The 20948-nt window shown below is 44.7% G+C and overlaps 2 protein-coding genes across 7 annotated transcripts in view; both read right to left on the reverse strand.

Annotated features, from left to right (window-relative positions):
- SGSM2 (small G protein signaling modulator 2) overlaps positions 1-1577 on the reverse strand; it is a 110231-nt gene extending 108654 nt beyond the window's left edge. For all 6 annotated transcript variants that reach the window (XM_090025242.1, XM_090025237.1, XM_090025241.1 and 3 more), the window contains exon 1: positions 1452-1577. In XM_090025242.1, the coding sequence (XP_089881368.1) occupies positions 1452-1508 (57 nt within the window). In that variant the 5' untranslated portion in view covers positions 1509-1577. The remainder of the gene's footprint in view (positions 1-1451) is intronic.
- A 2566-nt stretch (positions 1578-4143) lies between these two features.
- Positions 4144-20764, reverse strand: TNFAIP1 (TNF alpha induced protein 1). The gene is made up of 7 exons (XM_090025193.1): positions 20613-20764; positions 18900-19238; positions 15702-15871; positions 14102-14191; positions 13948-14000; positions 12299-12494; positions 4144-11178 (listed from the first exon to the last, which is right to left on the reverse strand). Exons 2-7 carry the CDS (start codon positions 19111-19113, stop codon positions 10960-10962), a joined length of 942 nt encoding a protein of 313 aa, XP_089881319.1. The 5' UTR covers positions 19114-19238; positions 20613-20764; the 3' UTR covers positions 4144-10959.
- Positions 20765-20948: the final 184 nt, after the last annotated feature.

Consider the following 20948-nt stretch of genomic DNA (forward strand, 5'->3'; position numbering starts at 1 on the left):
GCTTACAGCAAAGCCAGTGAAATAAGCTCACAAAGACACTCTCATGGATCCAGAGGGACAGCTTTCCATCTTCAGCTCCCTCTGTACAAAAATGAAGTTTATTTCCTACCTACAGGGACTTTTTACCATCTTGTAACATCTACGCTTTTCTTAGAGCCTGACAAAGGGACTTTGATCCAAAAGCTTGCAGAAAAGGACAATTTTCTTGCCATTTTCCAGTTGGTCTAATAGAAGGTATCATTTTGGAACCAAGAGTTCTAGTTTTTTGTAGGTCAGTGAAATGAGAGACATTTGGGTGTAGAAGGTATGCAGGATTCAACCTCTACAATGGAACAAAGGCCAATCACGACAATGGAAATATTTAGGCAAATCACATTCCAGCACTAAAGACAGACACCAAGGGACCTGAGTGACTCCTCAGATACAACGATGCTTTGTGTAATAACCTCCCCAAAAGGAAGAACTTGGAGGCAATTTAAAAGCTTCCTCTAGCGATGAACGGGATTTGAAGGCCAGGTGGGACCAGCCCCCAGCCTGAGCACTATCACTTGCAGTCAGATGGGATCACAACACAAACTCTTAGCTGCTCAGGGCATCAAGACTGCTGCATACGGGCCAGACCCTTACACCCTCCTCCCGGGCTCTTGCGTTGCTAAGCCAGCCTATGTCCAGAGAGGAAAAAAGAGCTTTTCCTCTCCATAAGGAAACAGGGCTCTGGCATTATGGAGCAAACGTCCCTCCGCACCCTGCCAGCATAAAAGCAGCATCTCGGTACGGTCACCCCACTCCCTGCCCTGGGCAGGCAAAGGGAAAATTACCAAAAATAATCAAGCATAAGCCCAATCTCCTGGCAGATTCCCTCGGTGTTGGGGGGGGGGGGGTCTCTTCTATTCAACTAGGAACTTCCCCGTTGCCATTAATTTCACACGGCCGATCCTCTGCCATGCAGGTGATGCCAGACCGAGTTGTGCAAGCGGCGAGAAGAGTTTTCACACTCAAAAGGGAGAGGGGGGCTCAGACAAGGACCCAGGCCGTCCGTAACCGTTCGGTATCCGGGAAACGGACTTCACGGCAAAGGTAACCTTTCCCCGAAGCAGACGCCGAAAGCGTTAACCGATCCGATCGCAGCGGAACAAAGCCTCCAACTTCCCATTCACGGCCTCGGGGAGGGAAATTAGATTTCAACTCCCGCCCGCACAAAGCGTCGCCTTACGGACTGCTTTAAACGGGCAAAGAGAGCCGATGAACTCGCCGCGTAAAAGGCTGCGGGTCTGCAAACGCGTCCCGTCAGAGGGACCACCCCGAGGAGCGCTGGGGGAAGGGGCTTCCTTGGCGCCATGTGGAAACCCGTCCGTTTGGAGAGGGACCATCCTGAGGAGGCGGGAGGAAGGGGTTTCCGACCCCGGCACCTGTGGCAGGGGGGAAGCAGGACGCGGGGCTCCCTCACTCACCTCCTTCTTCACGCTCCACAGCAGCCGCTCCTTGGCCGCGTCCTCTGAGCAGCTCATGGCGGGGCCGGGCCGGACCGGGTCAGCGCGTCTGCAGCGCGCCCCGCGCCGCCGCCATCTTCGCCTCCCGCTGACGTCACGGCCCCGCCCCCTCGCGCCGACAATGCACCGCCCCCCCGCCCGGCACCTCGCACCCCGGAGCGGCGAGCGCCCCCTGCTGCCAGGACGACCCCGAGCTGCTGGGAAGTGTCGCCCCCTGCTGGGTCCCTGCGGCACACCCCGGCTGCCCCCACTGGGGGGTAGGGTGCAAACTCCACCGTCCTGGACCTGCAGCCCTCGTTGCCGCCACGCGCTTGGGCCGTTCACGAATCCATGTCAAGCTTGCGGCACCCAATGCGACGCTGCGCGGGCGAATGAGTTTGGGGCCTGGCCCGTCTCCCCCGGAGAGCGTCCGTGCAAACTTCCCCGGACCCTTTCTTTAAGAAAGCAGATAAGAGTCTTGAGTCTAGCCAAGAGGCCTCCAAAAAGGTTCAAGCCAAGAGGCCTTCAAAAAGGTCCAAAGTCACCTCAAAGAAGTCTTTCCAAATCGATAGGATTGCTATTTACAATATAAATACATTAATGTAGCTATATTACTCATCTATAAATCAATTGAGTACAAAGGGCTGGGTTATTTTTGGTGAAAATCGGGTATCAGGCCTTGGTGCAGGAACCAATCCCCCATGTACAACGTTGTTTCTGGGGGGGGGGGGACCGGTTCTGAGTTACGATGCTTCAGCTTCAGACATGGTTGTCTTACCATGTCGTAAGTCCAAGGACTGCCTGTATAAGCTTAAATATCACCAGCTAATTTGTGGCGTATCAAGTCATTATAATGAATCTGTTAACACATACCACAGGTTTTCTGCATGCCACTGGTGGTACACGTACCACGGGTTGGGAGCCCCTGGACTAGAGGGTCTGTGGAGGTCTCCCAGCCCCATTCCTTGAGGATGGGCCATGACCACATGCTCCAGCGTGCCTGGGAATCATGTCCCTGGAGGTACTTCCCCGATTTGCTGACACACCTTGTAATTGGGTTTAAAGTTGTTTTCCACCTCAACACAGGCTGCTCTGTTCTTGAGCATCATCTCGGACAACACAGAAATTGGCAGTGGAGAGTGTTTTGATGGCCCAACTGCAGGGGGTGTTTAAAAAAAAGGCTTTAAAATAAACAGGGTAGAAATATTTCCACTAGACCTAGCTGTAGGAAAAGCTTATCTGGCCAAAAACAGGAACCTGTAGGACACGGAGTTTCATGTACAATACCTAACAAGGATGCCTAGTCTAATCCATCCTCCACGTGATATGGGAGTACACATCATAATAGGGTGGAGCTGGGTCTTCAGTAGAAACACCCAGTAACACTATGCAGTGTTCAGGGGAATGGGAGATTCCAGGGAAGCTGATAGAAAGGACACTGTGTTGAAAGCAGGAGGATCTGGGCTGCACAGAGAAGTGGTGGGAGTGACAGATGGAAGCTGTGTTGGTGTAGGTGGAGAAGAAAAAAGAAAGTAGGCAGCCACCCAAATCTGGCTATTACATTACACAACTCGGGGAGTTTGAAGGAGACAGTAGATGCAAAGGAATAATGTCCAACATACATTGTTACCCTTGATGATGTGGTTTCACCCACTATTAGGAAAAGTCTCCATTACCTACTCTGTAGCTAAAGAGTATGAAGAAGAACTGAAGGCTGTTGCAGTCACGATCGAGACTGCCTCTGAAAGCTCGGGTAGATGCTACCAATCAATCACTGGACAAAGAGCTCTAGACCAACAATGCACTAAAGGCTGTGCCAGTCTGAAACCCAAAACTCATACTGTCGGCATTAAAAGGAGAAAAAGCTCCTTCCTTTCATATCAGCTATATTCCCAACGTAAGCAGGTGAGAAATCTGGGAAAGATTATTCAAAGGAAAAAAAAATTCTGCAGCAAAGGAAGCAGATAAAGCAAGCAGACGGTAAACTAAAAAAAATACAAATCAGCCTCTACTTCAGATTATGCCACCTAATACAAAGCACACACATTCTAGTTTTTCCTACACGGGTTACATCCTCTGTTGGCAAAGGCCATAAACAGAAATGTAGTTAGCATATTAGTCTGAAATCAAGTAGAAGACACAGTAAATTTACGCTTTATAAACTAACCTAAATAGACAGAAAGTGGAAATCTACCCTACCTACTAAGAGTCATAAAAATCACTGATCATTTAGGTATTGGAAGCGACTGCGAATATAAAAAAGCACTGAAACCAGCTCAGAAAGTAAGCAAATTGCCCTCTGCGTAAACAGAAGGAAAAGCTCAAAAAATAAATAAATCAGACGGGTAAAATTTAGGGTAATGTCTAAAATGCTGGCTAAACACAGCTGTGCCTGAACAACAACTAGAGGAAGTAACTGTTGTCTCCCAGAACTCACCTTAGCTTGTATTTGCAGGGAGATGGACTCACTGTAGCAGATAAAGTCAGCATCTGTTTGGTGCTGCTCAGCAACATGACAATACAGGAATTAAGAACTAGCATTACATGTCCAGGCTGCAGGTGCCTTTGGCTGAGGATCGCACCTCCAACCAGCGTATGAGCAAGCACTCTGTACTCTGGGAAAGCTAAATGAACCAATTTATATAGATATAGATATCACTAACACCACTGAAGATTCACTGAAGCAACATCATATAGAATATTTTATTAAAAATTAGTGTTCTATTTCCATACACAGCTTGGATAAAATGTAGAGAAAAAATACTGTACAAAATGGTTAATAAACTTACTCCAACTAGCCATTTTGCTTGCAAAGCTGACCCTTAACAAGTTAAGAAACAATCAAATGAAACCTCATGCAGTCAGAAAGCAGCTTGTTCATAGAAGGGGACTTAAAACAAGAACTGTAATAAAAAAAAAAAAAAAAAGAAATCAATATCCTCTGGTTAAAAAACATGACCGAAGTCTGAAGTGCTTTAAAAATATGAAATAAATCAGCCTCAATGCCCTTCTGAGGTAAGGGAGGGTCTTGCCTCCAGTTCTGCTGATGAGGAAAATGAGGCACAAGGAGGTTAAGTGATTTGCCCAGGAGTACATAGCCAGCCAGTGGCAGCACTGGAAACTGAACTTCAGTCTCCCAGTCTCTTAGCAGAAAACATCTGAAACAAATAAGTAACATGAAATTTGACTATAAAAAGGGATTCTCTCTCTTTTTTTTGTTATTAATGCCACAGATTGTCAAAGTACATAATCCAGTTTGAGAGAAGTGTGTTCAGACAAACGAAATATCCTATATATTTCTAGGAGCAAGCTGGTTTGGGGAAAATCGGAAGAGAACAAGCATCATCCGTACTAGGCAGAATGCAGCTTTTCAACAGCAGCCTGGCATCAGTCACTCCAGTGCCCCACTAGTCTTGGTTATTTATTTATTTTTCATCATTTGATACAAGAGATAAAAAGAAGCCAGTAGAATGGAAAGTTGCCAGGGGATAAATGTCTCCTGTTCCGAAACTTAAATGTCAAGGTGAAGGTTAAACATTTAGTTTTGTCTTGGCATTTATCAAGCAGTTGGAGACTGCTATCCTCCAAAACTATCCTGTATGATATTATCACCTAATTAAAAACTGATATCAAAGTGCTGCTTAACATCAGCTCCAAGTCTCCTTCCCTGTAGAAAAAGGAGGGCCATTTACAATTCATTAGGACCCCATTACTGAAACTGCAGATGTTGTACAGTCCCCTGTTTAAGGGCTCATGTTGGTTAACATTTTCCATTTGCTCCTCAATCTGCTAATACAGTATTTTGAACACATGAAGTTCAAATCAACTGTAGTGCACAGAGGACAGCAGGGTTCAGAAAAGGCTCCACTAGCTGGTGATTGCTGGCCTGTGTAGTTAGAATTCTACACTGCAAACGTGGCAAAGTAGTTTTCTTTTTTCCCCCCCAAAAGGCTACTTTAGATTCAGAGGCGCCTTGAGAGAGAGCAGCACAAATGATGTTCTTTGAAGAAAGTTATTTCAGATCTCTTAATGCACAGATGTAAGTGCTTCCAACTAGAAATCTGCATCGTCTTAACAGGATTATAATGCGCTATTTAAAACATCACAGACTGTTCTCAGCAAGAATGGCTGCTTTGTCACCCTGAAAATGGGTATTTTACTATAAATAAGTGAAGACTGGTACTTCAAAGCTGCATTATCCTTCACAATGCTGTTTGTTCTCCATTATACAATATCTTTTGAAAATGTGACCTAGGATTCAATAACGGCCAAGCTAGTTGCACCCCTTAAGTAAATAAAAGGAGGGTTAGAATGAAGATACATAGTACAAGTTGCATCAAAACCTACAAATATTAGTAACAAAAATATTCAGAATCAGGTAGTCGCTGTACAATCAACAGGTCACGGTTTAGGTGCAATGAAAGAAAGCATTCACTTAACATTCTGTATTGAAGCCACTTGAAATATGATGGATTTAAGGGGAAAAAGGAGACACCCACCCACCCTTTAGGTCAGAGCAATTAGATGTGAACAAGGCACATCCTATACCTCCATCTGCATTCAGTGACACTTCATGTAAATTGTCAAACTAGATAACCAAGCCAGTAAAAAAATAGCTTAATACATTCTAAGGTCTCTATAAAACACAGGGATATAGCAGTCTTACCTAATATTATCATCTCTTGCCATTGTGAAGGTCTTTATTAGTATGGGGCACATACTTTTGTTAGCAGGACATCTAACCAAGAATTCCAGTAGCAACAGTAGCTGTAACAATGGCAGCATTAGGCAAAAGTTACCCACAGGCATTTTAACTAGCGTCTCCTAAGTATGCTCTGAAGAGCCTGGGGCACAGGGGCAGGAACACAGAGGGATGGCCTACAGTATTGTACACCTGTTTAGACCAGACTTGGGTGTTTTTAGGGTTAAGGCTTACAGATTTAAGACAACCTACCTTCCAGATTGGAAGTGGCTACATGCAATTCCAGCCCAATCAGGTGTTAATGACGAGAGTGTTTTTTGTTCCTGAATAAGTGGACAGTACTACGTAATTTGGGAGGGAGGGAGAAAGAGTATTGTTATTAGATAATCTCAGTAAATAATTCGAATAAGCACTTTGGTGTCTATTTTCCAAAAAAAAAGTCCTTAGCTGCTTAGAACTTTTTACTGACTTCTAGTAAGATTTGGCCTCTAAATCCCTTAAACAGTTTTGAAAACTTCTCCTTATCCAGTACCAAGAAATTCCTCAGTAGGTTTGAAAACAACATCCAAAATACTTCCAAAAGCATCCCTCCTCTATGTAATAAATCAGAAGGTTCATCTTGTAACTTGTAAACGGAGCTATATGCCAACCTTGAAAATCCACTGTAGGATTTGGCGGTCTGCCTCTTACCACATAATGATTCACCATTTTGAGCTTAACTGACAACTGCATTTCAGAAACCCTGGTGTGCAGAATCTACCTCGCTTTTTTTTTTGTTTTGTTTTAAAGGCACTAGCTCTAAAACCCGATAGGCTAATACGAGTGAGAACCCAGGGATCAACATGCAGATTTGACTTAAAGAAACTCAGGGAATAGGTATGTTAAGGCAACAAAATTCTTCTGAGAATAATTGCGTATTAACACAGCCTTGCAAAACGGTCTTTAGCATTCATTAGGCCAGTAATTTGAACTGATTAGTCACTTCTCAAAACAAAAAAAAGCGGGGGGGAGGGGGGCTGTGTGAAAATAATTTTACAAAGGGAGCTTCTAGAATATAAAAGTAAATCGATTTTAGAAGTACAAAGCAAACTGCATCTACCCTGTGCAGCAAAGAAAAAAATCCTATACCCATGATGATAGCCTCTATTGGGAACTGTTTTAAAGAGCCTATAACACTTGCAATACACCATAAATATGATTAACAAGATTATTATTTCTCCAGAAAAAAGGGAATTAACCATCCTAGGTCTCCTGACTTACAGACTCACACTTCAGAAATTATAAAATACAGGGGTGGGGCAGAGAAATTACTTTAAGTAACCAGCGTGACAATTCAAAAACCTCCAAAGCATTAGGCTAAACAAGTCTCTGCACTATTTTTTCCACTGTTGTGATTATCAAAACCAGCTGGTAAACACACTTCATGGAAAGTGGGTTATTTGTAATTAGTGTTTAAAGAGTCCTTTCATAAAAAGGCAGGTGCATTACAGTGACAACACTTGTTTCTGATCCAAGGAGAATTAAAGAGATCCATTTCCACATGCAGGAGGCTCAACTAGGTAACAACCACAGGGATTCTGTAGTAACAACTGGCTTCCTCTGAAATACCTACCATCTTGTGTTTAAAACAAGAAATCTGAAGGCACTCCCTGCCATTCTTTTCAAACGTGGCCTACCAAAACCCCTGTCCAGCCCAGTGCAAACTACAGCAAAGTTGCATAGTAAATGCTAAAACACACTTTGCAGGAAAACAACCCAAGTTTTGCTTTTAAATTTGCAAATGATTTAGCAGTGATGAAAGAAATGCCAACCTGACAGCCCTGAGGACCACAGAAATTCAGACACAGTACAGGGCAGTCGCATACTGCACTTCCCCACTGCCTTCCCCTACTCCTTCACAGCAAATATGAAAAGATCACTGTTAGAGGGTAAAAGAAGCCATGTATGGCCAATTGTGATGAAGGCATTTATAACATTGAACTCTAGCTACTGGGAACTAAACTGAGACCCATGAACCAGGCTGACTGTTTAGTGGATCTGAACTGGTGACCCAGAGCCAGGAGTCTAACAGATTTAAAGAAAAAAGAAAAAAAAGTTAACGACTTTAGAAACCCAACTTGTGATTGCTCAACAGGCCCCATTGAAGGTGGTGTTGAACAGCTGCTCTCTTGTAGGTAGGCTTAACTTGTTACCCAAACTGATGCAGTCTCCCCATCAGAAACTGATCCATTTCATTTTCAAATTAATAGTTAAAACAATTAGCTCTTTTCCTCAATGTGCATCTTGACTACATCTAGGGAAATAAAATCATACTAGACACTATCTTGAATGCACTATAATTTTAAAAACAGGCATGTACTATTTAATGAATTTGTAAGAAAAATAAATCTTTACATGATTACAGTACTCAAAATCTCTTGTCTAACCAGACTGCTCTAGATAGGGCTTTGTCTTTAGAAAGAACACTAAATGTGCTGAATAGGTTGGGTTTTAAAGGGTTTCATTACATTTGGATACTAATTTAGTCTCACAACCTCATTTATTCTCTGCATTCTGACTCTGAAGTCAATGTAAACCCTCTCATATTTTATAAAGCCTGTGAAATAAATCTTACTTTTCCCTTTGAGGCAAATATCAGTCACTCTGAGCAGTTACAAAGGGCCAAATCCTAAGAAATGCAAGTTACTTGAACAAGGATCTTTCAATTTGGCAAAACTCGCCACTCAAAAGACCCTGTGCAGGCCAGGTGGCTAGCAGTCAGTGTACCTGAACTAGTGCTAACCCTAGGGCAGGCAGGGGTTTGCCCCTTACAGCAGGTAAGACTGAGTTACCCAAGCTGGTGCAAGTTCCAGTATGCTCTTTTCTGTGCTTAGTTTGCACCAGTGAAACTACATCACTGAGCGCAGTGATTTACTCCCAAAGTTGACATGCTAACACCAAGTTCTCCAGTTCAGTTGATAGCTTGCCCTATGTGATTAAGTTAAGATGATGTGGGAAAGCATTAATTTAACTCCATAACTCATAGTCTTTAGTGGAAGAATCTAAAGGAATTGGATGTGTAGAGGGGCTGAAGTCCATCAGTGGGTAAGATAGTGGTCTATGCTTATAAGGTCCTCTCCGTTGCAATGTGCAAAGACACTGCATTTTTCCCAGAAAAATGAACAGGGAAAACATTCTCAGCATGGGAAGGTCAGCCTAGGTAAAATACTATCAACCATCATCCCAGGGCACACAAGAAAAAACAAGTCTAGACAGGTGAAAATTTTTCCTGTCTGCCAAACAAATAACTGACCTGCACTGAAACAACCCTGAATACAGGACACGTGGCTAATTGTGCATAGCATACAATCAAACCTGCAGCACTCAAGGGGGCCCTCCAACAAAAGGACTGAGGCAAGTGGCCAGCAAAGCTTAAGAAAAGTTAAGCCCTTAAGCTTTCACCCAGTCTTGAGCATAATCATCTCTCGCTGGATAATAACATCTACGCCCTTAAAAACTCTTTGCTCACACAGATATCATGTTAACTCAGTAAGAGAAGAAGCCACATTCTGGAGTACACGCTTGAAATCTTTTCCCTTTAAAATATGTTGAAAAACAGCTATTTGACTCTAACATTTTCTGATCAGGAGTTCTACCAATTCTCAGCTACAGAGATTGTTTAAAATTCAGTAAGAGGAGTCTTCCCTTGGGCTGAGCCCTTTGGTCCTATTTCACCCTACAGCACCCAGGCTTCAGTGGCTATTCTCATTCCCCCACTCCCATTTCCTTGCCCTAGAGGGAAATTAGAATAGAAATGCAGGTACTGCCCCCTGCATGCCCGCCTTATTGAGCACTAGGAAGCTCTGTTTAGTCTGTACTTCACCATTAGCCAGTGAGGAGTATTAAAATTTGCCTCAGTCTCCCTGTTCTCCCCACACACAACTTAAGAAACACATCCTAACAGTGGTGTAACTAAGAGGAAAGCAGCAGCAACTAATTCTGGAGCGATTCCCCACATTCCCATGATTTGTATATTCAGGGTTCATCTACACATATTCCAGGCCCAACAGGAGGTTGATCCCACTTTAACGCTCCCTTTCCTGTCAACTTTAGCACACCCAGTCCCACCCCCACCCCCCCTTATCAGATCATTTCATGTTTGTTTTACTGAGCTCTCCAATTTCCTCCCTTTTTCCACAAAGGGATAAATTGCTAGCTTGACTTTCGCTTTCCCTTAAGATCCTGGCTTATAGTGAGACAGGACAAGGAGTTTAAGGCTCAAAAGTAATCTTTATACAGAAACATTCTGCATATAGCCCCGGGAGTCCAACTGCTTGCTTCACAAGAAGATAATGAGGTCTGGAGGGCGTAGTGCCTGCAAAAGGAGCTAGTGTTCAACTCCACCCCAGTCTCTTTCCTACCCTACATATTCATGGTACAGAACTGTAACAGAAGGCTCTGGATAAAGAAAAGTTTGCAAACAGAATCACCATCTTGAGGAAAAATTTGTAGCTTCTCACAAAAAGGTGACTGGTAGCTGCCAGAAGAGACAGGGTCCAGGGATCCCATCCCTTGCGCAACACAGTGAACGTTGCTCTGTTTACACCGTGTGGTACGCAACGGACGCATCAGTGACTCTGGCCTTCAGTGTTGCTTTGAATCTGTGTGCAAAGATGCTAATTGCTTCTCAACCAGCGAGTCCAACAGTCCACCCCCTGCTTCTCAGCCAAACTTCTCACACAAAAACATCCAGTCTTTAGGCTCTACAAACAAGCACACAAAGCAAACCCTTTCTCCTCTGCCGACATCCTAGTGGCCAAGCTGCCGGTCATCATAGGTGCTGTATCTCTTGACGTGTATGCGACGGACTCGGTCTCGCAGTTCAAAGCCCTCGTCGTCCTCGCTATGAGAGGCTTGGCTTCGGCTCCGGCTCGTTGCCTCCAACAGGGAGTTATCAGGAACTCGTGGAGTTTCAAAAAGCAAGACATTTAGTGTCTCCTCATAGATACGTGCTTCGGGGAACTCAACCTAAGGAAGAGAACCCACATATTTCTTGAACCAGGTGGAATAGTATGGAGGGCGCCTCAACACTGTTGCCTTTAGCTTTCATTTGAAAATCTGGTCCTATTCCCCTGGGTAAAGACTATTCTTAATACCTTCTACTAGTACTTTCACCAGCCTAAACTTGGATGTCCCAACCACCCGATCATCTGTCTCTGTGTTTACAAAGTTATTTCAGAGTCTAACACATTTCTCTGTTGGGAAATTTCATTTCTGAAACTGAAGTGCAACATATGAGCTTCTTTCTGCTCACACCCATGTAAACCAGTAGTTACTACAGCTGTCAGGAGACTTGCTCTGGATTTTTAACATTATAATCAATAGTGGATCACCAGATTTTAATTTAGTTAAATTTCATCCTACTAGTTTCAGTTATTCAGGCTATAGCAGAAGCACTCATGACACGGCCCTGTCAGACTACCTTGTCACAAGGACACAAAAAGGAAAGGAAGTTATTCTGATTTCTTTTTCTCTGAACAATTGTTCTCCCTTTTTGATGCATCTTTTCAGTCTTTGGAAAGCATTATGTTTTCCCACCAGTTGCGTCTGTCAAACTGGCATGGTTAGGGGTCTGATTTTGCTCCAGTTAAACCAAGAGAAGTTTACCATTATTCTATGGTCACATAACTGATGCAACTGGAAAATGAATTAATGCCTTATTTTAAGGCAGGGACAGTTTCAAACACACTTCAGCTGATTTAGGAGCACAAAATTTCTATCAACTTTCAGTGGAACCTATGCTCATGAGTCATTCAGGTATTTTGAATTTTCTACCCTCAGTTCTTTTTCCTACATTACTCCCTCCAGCTTCCTAACCACGTTTTGCTCATTTCTGAACTCCATTCAAGTATCAATATCTTTTTGTTGCAAAGAGACCCAGAAAAGGAGACAGTTAGCCATTGAGTTGCTCTCCACCACTGACCATCAATGCCATCACCTACCCCCTCAGTGAACTGAGGTTGATGCTTTCCTACCATGATTTTAAACACCCCTAGTGACCCGGCCAAAGAGAGAACGTGAATGGCTATGGAAAGCGCTACCAATTTGCTATTTACCCATAAGATTCAAGTAGATTGAACCCTGGTACCTTGGTTTGTTTCTTCTCGGTGGCATAGACTATAGATGTGCAACAGACCTCAGCAAGCTTCCGCCCCTGTCCATAGAAGAACCAGCAGCAGATTTCATCCCCTATAACATCCTTAATGAAGAGGACTCGGCCATTGAAGCGGAGAGAGAGTTTGTCAAACAGTTCTATGTTCTTCAATAGATTGTCATCCGAATTGCTGAAATACACCAAAGCCAGTTAAAAGGTTCTTGTAGTTTACCTCCTAGCCTGCACCACAGGCTTAATAGGCCTACCCCACTAGAGCTGCAAGCATTAATCTAACTGGAGAATAAGTGGTGACTCACTGCTTGGCATTGCCAAGGAAAGGGAACATAATGGCCAACAGGAGACACAAATAAGATTCTCTGCACCCCACGACCAAATGTACCCGCCTTTAGAGGACAAATGTCACAATTTATCAAGCTGTTACATCAGTGATCAACAGCTATACAATGCCCAGTGCCCAAGTTCATTACATGATATGTTGACTATGGTTTTATTTAGCACAGTAATTACATATTTGTTAGAATCCCTCCCTCTAGAGAATAAGGAGGCTGACAGAGCTCCTGTAATTGCGTGTCAGCCTGAAAAAGCAAACTGCTAAGATTCTTCATACACAATTCAGGACATTTCAAATTGCTTCAAGCTTTGATCTCAGACAACCCAGAGCCCTCTGGCAAGAGGATTATAAGCAGTGGCAGAGGAGCGGCTGCTTCAAGAGAGTGCTAGAATGATGCCCTCCCCCACCCCAGAGTCTTTGTCCTACCTGCGCAGGCCATAGGAGCTGAGCTGGAGAAGCACAGCATCGCCTGGCTTTAGGAGCTCCATGGCAGGACACAGCAGAAGCAGCTCTGCATCACCCAGCCCTAGGAACCGAGCAGGAGCAGCCTTGTGCTGCCTGGCCATAAGAGCCAGATACAGTTGGGAGGCAGGAGGTATCCGAGTCCTTGGGCAGGCTGAAGACCAGCCTATGGCCAGGGGGCGCACAGCTGCTCCAGGTCAGCTTCTAGGGCCAGGCAGCGTTCCTGAACTCAGCTCCTACTGCCAGGAACGTTCACTCCACTTCCCCCAAAGTTTTGCCCAGGAAGCCAAAATGTATAGTTATGCATTAGAATACCAACAATGGTCTTCAGGATTTTTCTGGTCTGAAGAGATGCTTTCCTATCTTTCCTTTATGCATTTTCTCTCTGGCTACATAACTAAGTGATTTAGAGAGGGTGGAGGCACGGGAGTATAGCAGAGAGGTCAGGACAGAGGTGCACTGGCAGAAGACACCAGAATGGGATTCAGAGGGAGGCATGGATCATGACCTTATTAGTGTCACATGGTGCAGGTGGAAGTTTACACTGCACTGTCTGAACTATGCCCAGATTTGGCAAGTACTGATAAATCTCATCCTTCTCAGACAGAAAGAGAATCCCTACCACCTGCCCCCACTAGACATACTGCATTTCCACATGATGCTTTTTACACTGGAGTGCAAGGGCTCTGACTTCCTCTCACTAAGAGTGGCGTCATTTAAGAGCACACACACTCAAAATTGCAGCTGGTATAAACCAGAAAAATCATCCCCCAGCAAACTTCCTCCCCCTAGCCAAGAGGATTTTATATTGTTAACAGAACTGTCATACCTGGTGTAGGAATATTTGTTGTTGCTCCTGTTATAAAGCAGCTTGACTACAGGCTGTTGGGAGAGGGGAAAAATAGGGAAAATGAAAGGTTGACCTGAAACTATTTGAAAGGTGTTGGTACAAATTCAGTAGGAGGTTGTGGAAAAGCAATTACTTTGATAGATGATTCTATGAGCCTCTCTTCTTCCTTTGGAGACGTAATGATGGGAATATTACAGACAGGTTCATACAAGTCCTTCTTGTCCTATTTAAAATAAAAATAAATAAATAAATCAAGGGCATAATAATGAAACTAATGTTTCCTGCTTTCCTCACCAGACCCCCCTCACACCATGTTCCCAAATCCTCCAATGCAGAGAAGCAGCTCCCAGTTGCTATAGTAACCATATAACACTGCCTTTGAGCTGCAACCCAGAAATACAGCAGAGACATTTTTTATTCCCAAAAGGCAGGAATAATTGAAGCGTTTGGATGCAAGTGAACGTCATTCCTAGGTACAGCAATGACTGCAAGCCCACTGTGGGCTTGCGTTAAGCGGGTTATCGCTTAGGCTCCTTCAAGAAGATGAGTAGAGTTTGAAGAAGTTTTAATCAACTTAAAATATTGCTGTACATAAAGGATCAACCATGATGCACTGGACATTCACTGAGTAACACAGCTCCTACTCCTCAAACTCCCTGTAGTGCAAGCAACAAGATCACAGACTAAATTTCTATGTAAGGCAATAACTGAGGACAATCTTAGGACATGTGTTTTTTCCAAGAAGAGTTTTAATCTTCAAACTTGACGGGAAATTGCCTGTATGTTTTTTAACGTGGCATCCCCCCCACCCACTATGGAAACTAGGGAAAAAAAAAATGCTGAAAAGTGTCCACTCATTCTGTTCACATGGTATTACACACAGCACTGTAAAGCAATAGCCATCAAATCTTTTACACTGCCCAAATTCAAAATAACTGGAACTTTAATTCAGTGGATTTCAGGATATGATACTAACCTGCAAATTCCCATTCCTTAATTTCTTTTTGTGCTGTGGGAACTCAGACCCCCAACTACTGGCTTCTTGAGGAAATGTACACCAAAACAAAAAGAAAGGCCTACCTACCAGATACTTTTACAGTGGTGAAGGCTATCTGAGACTCTACCATATTTGTTTAATATCCCTGCAAGTTAGGGAAGTGCTGTTACCACCATTTTACACGTAACAGGCTAAATGACTTGCCCAGGGGCACAAAGGAAGTTTTTGCCATTGCAAAGATTTATACTCATGTCTCCCAAATCCAGTACTAGCATAGCCTAACCACTGGACTGTCCTTCCTTTGGGACAGAACGATAGTACTTCCGAATCCTAAGTGCTAGGATTTAAATGTACACATCTCCCGCCCACCCCTCGCCCCGACAAAAATGCAGCCATCTCTGGTACAGAGGGCAGCAGCACACCAGGGAGATGGACTGGGATATTTTGTCTAAGATAATAATCCAAATTCTGTCTTACAAGAAGCATCACAGAATCTGGTGTCCCATGAACAATAGATGAGAACATGCACACAGAGCAAACAGTACTGGTATGTTTCTCAGCTCGGGAAGATGATGAAGATGGAAATCAAACTTGTTGAACTTGGCATCCAAAACTTGATATTTAGGCCAATGAAACATTGCCAGGACGTGCATCAGCCCCACAAAGCACACGAAACAGCAAGTCCAGGGTAAGTTTTAGAAGCAAAAAAACCCCACAGGCTGCTGCCATAGCTTACCTGAAGGGCTGTCTGACACAAGTCTACTAAGCCTTGAATGAGGTAATATTTGGCTTCTGCCATCAGCTCTTTGACCTCCTGCCTGTTTTTTGGAAGTGCAATCGTGTCATCTCGAAGATAATTTAAAATCGTCCCAAAATGTTTCCCACAGCGGTCTATAAGGATCCAGCCTGAAAGATAAATGCCACAACACTTCCATCTCACCCTACATCAGGAGAAGCAAATGGTGCTCATTAAGAAGGTCAAGCATGGAATCCCAGTATATCAACTCTCCACCCACATCCTTTAAAAGGAATCTAAAATCTCTTGAAATAGGAAGTTAATCATGCCCTATTGTCTATGCTGGGACTGCTGACATCAGACAAGCTGGATCAGGCCCACACAGACATGAAACTGAGAAAGAAATTGCTCATCTCATTACTTGTCCCTCCACCCTCCTAAGAAGACAGATCCAGCTGGGTTCCTAAGACGAGCAAGACCTAGATTAAAGAACCTAAAACAAAAAATATTCAGCCTTCAAGAGGCAAAACAACACAGAAAAACCCAAGTGCACTGTTCTCCATACTGATCAGTCCACACCCTTCTGCACCAAAACCATGTGCTATCATTTGTCTTGTCTATATCTGATTTTAATCCGTTAGAGGCATATACCTGTTTAATTATTATTGGAAGTAAGTGGGGATCACTTTTATAGATAGTCTTAAGAGCTCTACTCAACTGCCTGGGGAAAACTAGCTTAGAAAACTGCTTATTGTTAGACAGATTGCATGGCTACTTAGAAGCTCAGGGTACTGCCAGCAAAGTTGGTTCTTAGGATTAAAGAATGACTACTTCTGCCTGCAGGTTGGGAAGGCACACAGAAATAGTACAGGGTCCCAGAACATTTCAATCCTGTGAAATGCTGGAAATCCTTCAGCACAGTATTTTGATGTTTTGGTTCGAGAAAATGTTGTCTGTGATGGAAGGCCTTTCGGGAGTCTTTCAGCTTTTGTGATTTTTAGTTACTGTACTAGCAAACACAGTAGACTAAATAAAAATAAGTGCTCACTTAATAGAGGCCTATGATGGTTGTTGTAATAGCAAAACATTTCACTATTTTAAAATGTTTACAAGTCTTTATAAATATGGATAACTCAATAATTGAACTCAATGAAAGTACCCGACTCTCTTAATCCCCTGCCAAGGACGGCAAGACTCCTGCTAACATATGTTGCCAGCAGAGACCCAGGTACTGCCTGTTGCCAGGCAGCTTCTCCCTAGGAAAGCATCAAGAGGGCTAAGAGGCTTGCTGAAAGCAACTACTAGGTCTAAACCAGATCTAAGCTCTGCAGACCACCTGCTGGTATTTGGCAGAGGTTTTTCCAGTCAGCAAGCACTGCTGTTTGGAGAACAATAAAAGCTGCATTCCAAAGATGCCAAAGTATACAGCAGCCCACAGCAACCAGTGAGGGGAGGGGGGACAGGCCATTCTGCTTCTTGAATATGTGCAGACAGGAAAGCCACCAAACAGGAAAACTCTAGCACAGGAAAGAGTGGAGGACAGATGGTTCTCCAAATGATTCTAAAACATCCCCGATGTTTCATTCATTAGCAAAGAGGATATACAACCCGCCATCAAACATTGTTAGCACAGGCTGCAGAGTCAGTGGCAGGAAATCTGTGAGAGATACAATGCCAAACACCCTTGCGTAGCAGCTACTCTACTGCAGAGACTGGAACTGGAAGGAGGGTGAAAAATGTCATTGAACTAATATCCTACATTTCCAGGGGGGTGAAGAATAGTACTTTGAGAGCTGTGTATGGAAGGAGACAGAAATGCAGAGAGGTTTATCTCCAATAAAAGATTCTAAATCCTGTTTGGGTAGTAATATCCCTTTTTGATGTTTGCTGTAACATAAAGTTGCAGTTTTGTAAGCATGCCACTGAACTAGGTGTTTAACAAGCCAGGTTTAAACTGATGTGCAGCACCTACACAAAGGTGCACCAGTTTAAACTCAGTGTACATCCCTAGGTGACCTAGCACAATCTCTGCATGGTAAACAGCTCTTACAGATGGGTACCATGAAATGCTAAGAGAACACAGGTTACACGAATCCCAACCCTTGATAATACTTTCCACACTTTTCTGTTTGTATAAACACTGAGATTGGTTTTATTTAAAAACTGCCCCCAATCGGGGGCCTCTACTGCCTGTGGCACAATCCCTGCTTTCCTGCTCCTAAGGAATTATTCTGGCTGAGAGCGTCTCCAAGAGCAAAAGGAAAGGATGCACGATTACTGATCAAACTGATGATCCTCCTTGTCTAGTATTTTGGAAAAATAAAAAAAAAAAGCTGTGAAGCTCTTGTTTATACCGTACACTGTTGTCCTGCAAAGACTGTAGCTTTACAGCTGCTTGCAGATGTTAAACACCCCCCCCCAAAATGGTGCTTCACTTTGAACTCGGCGTACTCCTGTGTTAAGTCACTTGCTACTTCTTCAGGGCATGCGCTTAAGTTTGTCCTTGACCTGTATAAATCAGGCACTTTAGTAGGTCTTTTATCTAACACCTGATTGAATCAGCTATTACATAAAAGCACCAAAAAGCCCCACTGAAGCACCCGATCTATACAAATGTTGCAGAGCTGGGTAGAACTAGTGTGCTGCTTCTTCCAGTAAAGCACAGTTAGTCGGTTGGTTTGATTTGGTTTTTTAATGTCTGCAAACATCCTATATGCTTATGCACAAGGGTCCAGTCCAAGAGGTCCTGACTGCTGACTAGAACTTCTAAAAGTCACCTTGCTGTAGATCGTTTTACCTGCAACAAGCAGCATATCACCAGAAGAAAAATGCAGCTCCTCAAACACCACAGGTCACAGTTTAAAATAAAACCTTAAAAAAATGATGTCACTTATGTACCCCCTTCACATACTGTGATTGATGCCTCTATGCAACACTATAAAAGCAACAACCCACATACCATATGTTTAGTTCTGGCAAAAAGGCAGGCAATCCACATACCAGCTGTGCCATGAGCAAACAACAATCCCAGCTATGAAAGGGGAGATTTTTCAAAGCACAGAGGGGTGAAATTGAAAACCAGTAGGGGTTGGGTGTCCCATGCCCCTTCTCGTCTGTAAGAAGTTTTTCCATAAATTTCTTCCACTGACTGAGCTCCCATCCTGAGACACACACAGCCCCGCTGTTGGTGCTGCTTACCTTCCTTGTCAGTGAGCACTTCCATCCTGCCACTGAACATGGCCTTCAGCATCGTGTCGTGCCGGGTCAACACCTGGACTGTGGTGTAATACAAGGAGCCCCCGACATTGAGCCGCACATATTTGTTGCCAAGGCTACCCCCTTTGAAGCTGCAGGCTTTGGGCTTGGCTCCTGAAGCCGGACAGATGGTGGTCAAACACGTGTCACCAGACATCTCCTTCTGCAAGTAGATGACAACTCTGCAGCACGTGGGCTTGATGGATTCCGCCGTGATTGGGGAGAAGTCACAGTCCGCTGGGCAGGGTGGGCAAGGCGGTGATTGTCATAATCCACTGGAGCCTTTGACAACGTTAGAAACAAAGCAATGGATTAGATTAGTTGTAACCAACCTTTCTGGCAGGTGGGCCACAAATTAGAACTGCACCTTCCCCCGCTGCCGCTCCAATCCTCTTCTCTTGCCTGGTTTGCTGCTCTGCCTCCTTCCTTCCACTCCCTGCCCCACTTGCTGTGTTGCTTTCTGCTTCCTGCCCTATATGCTGCCTGCCCCCTCCCTGATCTCTTGCATGCCCCACACACAGGCTGCTTGGGCCACTTGTGGCATGTGTGCCATAGGTTGGCCACCCCTGGAGATCAACAGGGAAACTACTTTCCCCAGTGAAATCATGGGACTCATATATTTTAGCCCTGCAAGCTAGTCACACGGACTGCAGGCTAGAGGGAAGAAAGAGTAGGTTCAACAGCTTCTCAAAAGGACACACAGCCTTTCAGCATGAGGTTATAATTCAAACCTTACCCAAATAGGTAATGGCTGAAGACCTGTTACCACCTCGGGTAACTCATCAAAATGATTTTTAGCCAGACCTCCATTTCCCCCTTCCTCCCACAGGATAAACTTTTTACATCACAAAAACCTATTGAATTATTTCAGTTAGTTTACTGACAGGACCAAAGCAGCATGTGTAGCTCAGATGCAATAAAATCAATATAAAAGATAGCTTACACATCAGGAAATAAATGGATTTAAAGGCATTTTACACACCACTTTATAGATTGATATGTTGGGTTACCTTTCTAACAAAGATATTATTATAAAGGTAACTTACATACTAGGGAGAGAGAAAAAAAATCTGCTTTCTAACATAAAAAAGTCACCACTGACTTCCCCCAGGGTTTAACTAATTCACAAAATGAGTTTGGTCCTAAATTTTCTTTCAGACCAGAGACAACAAAAGGCAACTCCGGTTTCAAGCAATGGCTGCTCCCATCTCTGTCCAGCCAACGTCTGCCTTTCCAGTCCTTGCAAAGACAAGCTGGGAGGCAAATCTCTGCTCCCCGCGAAATCTTGTGGACTAAACCAGTGTGAACGCCGCTTCCTCCGTGCTCCCGGAGGGACCTCGCACCTCAGCCAGACCTTGTCTCCAGCAACGGGGGAGCTTCCTGCGGTCGCCTCCGCCGAGTTTTGGTTGGAGTCGACGGGTCTGCGTTACCCCCCGTTTTTCCCTCCGAGCCCCCCAAAAAGATTCCCCACGGATCATGTGAAACCCCCCCCCTCCGCCCCCCAGCACCTACAGCCCTGCAGCGACAGACGGAGGCACAAACACACGGAGGGCCCGAGCCGGGCCTGGGGGTGGGGTGGGGGGCACATAGACAGGCAGGCAGGCAAGGCCCACCCCTCCCGCCTCACTTCTGCCGGTCTTCCCCGCGGGCTCATACCGGTACAGGCCGCTCCGCCGCCGGCTCGACCGCCCCGGCCCGGTCAGCGTGTCTCCTCCCGCCCGGGCCCGTCCCGCCTTCTCCTCCCCGCCACAGCGGCAGAGACTACAACTCCTAGCGTGCTCCGCGGGGCGGGGACGCTTCCCAACATGCTCCGCGGGCACGGACCTTTGCTGTGGATGGGAGTTCCCCGCCGGCCCCGGCAATCGGGAACTACAACTCCCAGCATGCTCCGCGGGCAAAGACGGCCATTCCCAGCATGCACCTCACTCGTGGACGGGAGCTCCCAGCAAGCCCCGGCATGCTCCGCGGGCACAGACAGCCATTCCCAGCATG

The sequence above is a fragment of the Crocodylus siamensis genome, chromosome 13, assembly GCF_052110815.1.
Source record: "Crocodylus siamensis isolate JL-2025a chromosome 13, ASM5211081v1, whole genome shotgun sequence".
NCBI lineage: Eukaryota > Metazoa > Chordata > Crocodylia > Crocodylidae > Crocodylus > Crocodylus siamensis.